This window comes from Rattus norvegicus, chromosome 15 (assembly GCF_021556685.1).
Source record: "Rattus norvegicus strain SHRSP/BbbUtx chromosome 15, alternate assembly SHRSP_T2T, whole genome shotgun sequence".
NCBI classification, from domain to species: domain Eukaryota; kingdom Metazoa; phylum Chordata; class Mammalia; order Rodentia; family Muridae; genus Rattus; species Rattus norvegicus.
This window is the reverse complement of record NC_141548.1, coordinates 33,002,137-33,005,210: the sequence shown is the minus strand read 5'-3', so window position 1 is coordinate 33,005,210 and position 3,074 is coordinate 33,002,137. Positions and strand designations below refer to the sequence as shown.

The following is a 3,074-nucleotide window of genomic DNA, read 5'->3' as shown; positions in this document are numbered from 1 at the left end:
AGCCTGCACAGCCCTGAGTAGCCCCTCAGAGAGGATGAATCTCCATGCTCTGTGTCTGCTGCTCCTTCTCCTGGGTTCCAGCACCAAAGCTGGTGAGTGTCGGGGTCCCTCCCTCTCGAATCTGCAGGCTCAGCTCCTAAAACAACAAATTTTAGTGTGTCATTTGGGACTCTCAAGATCCTCAGGAATATTCCTGCCCATTCTTTAAAGCTGTGGTGGTTCCTTAGGAACACAGAAACTCGTGCTGACTGCGCAGGGCTCCTAAAGCCACTGGGAGAAAGACAGAGATTCCAGGAGAGCGGGCACATTCTCTTCATCTCTGTGACCAAGGCAGAAGAGCACCTTGTGGTTTTGCTCTCCTGTGCCTATAAGGGGGCAGGGCAGGAGGAACCTGGACAACGTGCCCTGCAGGAGGGAAGATGGGCCAGGGACACAGCAGAGTGTAAAATATCAGAAGTAGGAAAACGCCTAAATCTGAGGTGGGAGTGGATTCTTGAGCAAGAAGTGACCCTGGAGGAGGGCGGGCTGTGGTGAGAGGAGCTGACAAGGATACCTGAGAGAACCCTGGGCAGAGCTTAAGGCAGGGAGGTCAAGGGAAGCCTCTCTCAACCTTACTCCAGCTGTGCACTCTGGAGAGAGCGAGCGTCCATGCCTATCTCAGGCCCTGGGGTTCTCTGTTCTAGGGGAGATCATCGGGGGCACGGAGTGCATACCACACTCCCGCCCCTACATGGCCTATCTAGAAATTGTCACTTCTGACAATTACCTGTCAGCCTGCAGTGGCTTCCTGATCAGACGAAACTTTGTGCTGACTGCAGCTCACTGTGCAGGACGGTAAGACAAGATGCTCTTTATCCTTAACACGTGGTAAACCACTGGGGATAACAACCTGGGACGCACCCAGGGGGGACCTGAAGAGGGATCCTGAGCCTAGGTCAACTAACAAGAAAGATGTCATTAAACAGATGCCCTGAGCCTCAATCACGATAAGTGCAGCAACTCTCAGAGGCAAGAGAGGAGTCTCCAATATGGCCACTCCATAACCCCTTAAACATGGAAGACACTTACAGCTCGCTTGTCAGGATCTACCAAGTAGTTTTCTGGGCATCTCTCCTTGCTGTTTTCAAGAACCCTGGCCTACAGTTCCAAGATCCACAGCCTGACATTTCTAAGGAAGGCAGAACAAACCCACAGGACACTTACTACTTCCCGCTTTCCTGACTAGCTCATGCTATAGAAAGCGGGCCCTGTTCAAAGTTCTCCAAATTGGGAAGTACTAACCCTGTACCCCAGGTCCTCTGTTTCTTGCTCATTCCCCAGCAATTCCTGTGTCTGCTCCAGAAAATACCCTTTCTCCAAGCCTTTTCTCTCCTCAAAACTGAACCCATCGACACCACAAGAAACCCAGAAAAGGGAGATGGGAAGAGGCCTGTGTCCCAGGGAGGAATTCCAGCCTCTTTTCAAATACAGAATCCCGTTTGCTAGGCAAACACTCTACCAATTGCTACCTCCTCAGGCTCCATCCTTTCTCACAACAGGTCTATAACCGTCCTCCTAGGAGCTCATAACAAAACATATAAAGAAGACACATGGCAGAAGCTCGAGGTTGAAAAGCAATTCATTCATCCAAACTATGATAAGCGTTTGGTTCTCCATGACATCATGTTACTGAAGGTAACAAGTTTTTCCCTCCATTGTATTTAAGACTTTTCTTCTGGTCCCCATTGTCCTGAATTCCTCCTGTCCTGCCTTGGACAGTGCTCCCTTCTTACTCTCCTGTTGGACTCAGTACTTTGCCCTTTCCCTCCTTGATTGTCTGTAACTAACCCCTAACCCACAACCCTGGCTAAGAGTCCCTCATTTCCTTCACAGTTGAAGGAGAAAGCCAAGCTAACCCTAGGCGTGGGAACCCTCCCACTCTCGGCCAACTTCAACTTCATTCCACCCGGGAGAATGTGCAGGGCAGTTGGCTGGGGCAGAACAAACGTGAATGAACCAGCCTCTGACACACTGCAGGAAGTAAAGATGAGACTCCAGGAGCCCCAATCCTGCAAACACTTCACCAGTTTTCAACACAAGTCCCAGTTGTGTGTGGGCAACCCCAAGAAGATGCAAAATGTATACAAGGTGATCCACTTACCAGTTTTTTCTAAAAGCATTCCCGGGAGCCAGAGTTCTTAAACAGGGTAGGGCAGAAGATTGCCAGCCAATCACAGTGTTAGGAATCACCAACTGAGGAAACAAAGTATCGGTCTTCCCAGGGCCACTCGGGTTTCTCAGTTCACTCTGTGCAAACATGGGGTGATGTGAGGGAGATGTGGTGGCTACCCGCCAAACATCAGGCTCTTGACCTAACTACAAGTTGAAATGGGTGGGCAGAGGTAGAGGTTCCCTCCTATGCACTCATGTGTTTCCTCTCTTCCCCACCCCCAACAGGGAGACTCTGGAGGACCTCTCCTGTGTGCTGGGATAGCCCAAGGCATTGCATCCTACGTACATCCGAATGCAAAGCCCCCTGCTGTCTTCACCAGAATCTCCCATTACAGACCCTGGATCAATAAGATCTTGAGGGAGAATTAACTCTGGATCTCGGGCCAGTGTGTGAGGAAATCTGGAGCTGGAATCGTGCAGGTTTTCTGTGACATGTGGGATCTGGCCTGTCTGTAGTTCCTGCTGAAGCCCTTCCTGATCCCTGAGCTTCCAGAAGGTTCTTACAAGTCACAGAAAGTTCCTAAAAGTCACCATCTTCATAAACCTCAATAAAGAGCCAGATCCTAGACTGCAATGTGTGTCTCCTCTCTCAGCTACTCTCTTCTCCATGCGCACAGCAACCTGATTCACATCCTAAATAACTAAAGATTTGGAAGAGCATATGAGGGGGGTGGGGGTGGTATGAAGGGGCAGACAGAGACAGAAGGATACACATTGAAACCAGCAGAGAGAGAGAGAAATAACAAAGAAAAACTAAGCATATTCCTGGGTAGGCAAGGTTTGTGTGTCCAGCTTAAACAAGAAATCATACCCATCCCTTCTTTACTATTTCTCTTTCTCCCTCTTACTATCTCTTTCTCTCT

General features: G+C 49.6%; 1 protein-coding gene across 1 annotated transcript; it reads left to right on the top strand.

The window, feature by feature from the left end:
- Cma1 (chymase 1) lies at positions 1-2,783 on the top strand. The gene is made up of 5 exons (NM_013092.2): positions 1-92; positions 684-834; positions 1,539-1,674; positions 1,873-2,127; positions 2,437-2,783. Exons 1-5 carry the CDS (start codon positions 35-37, stop codon positions 2,578-2,580), a joined length of 744 nt encoding a protein of 247 aa, NP_037224.1. The 5' UTR covers positions 1-34; the 3' UTR covers positions 2,581-2,783.
- The last annotated feature ends 291 nt before the right edge of the window (positions 2,784-3,074 follow it).

Bases quoted from the DNA above. Each gene is read 5' to 3' on its own strand.
- Cma1 (NM_013092.2), top strand. From the start codon at position 35: ATGAATCTCCATGCTCTGTGTCTGCTGCTCCTTCTCCTGGGTTCCAGC. The intron at 835-1,538 runs GTAAGACAAGAT...TTCTCACAACAG, and splicing joins GCAGCTCACTGTGCAGGACG to GTCTATAACCGTCCTCCTAG. The intron at 2,128-2,436 runs GTGATCCACTTA...CACCCCCAACAG, and splicing joins AGATGCAAAATGTATACAAG to GGAGACTCTGGAGGACCTCT.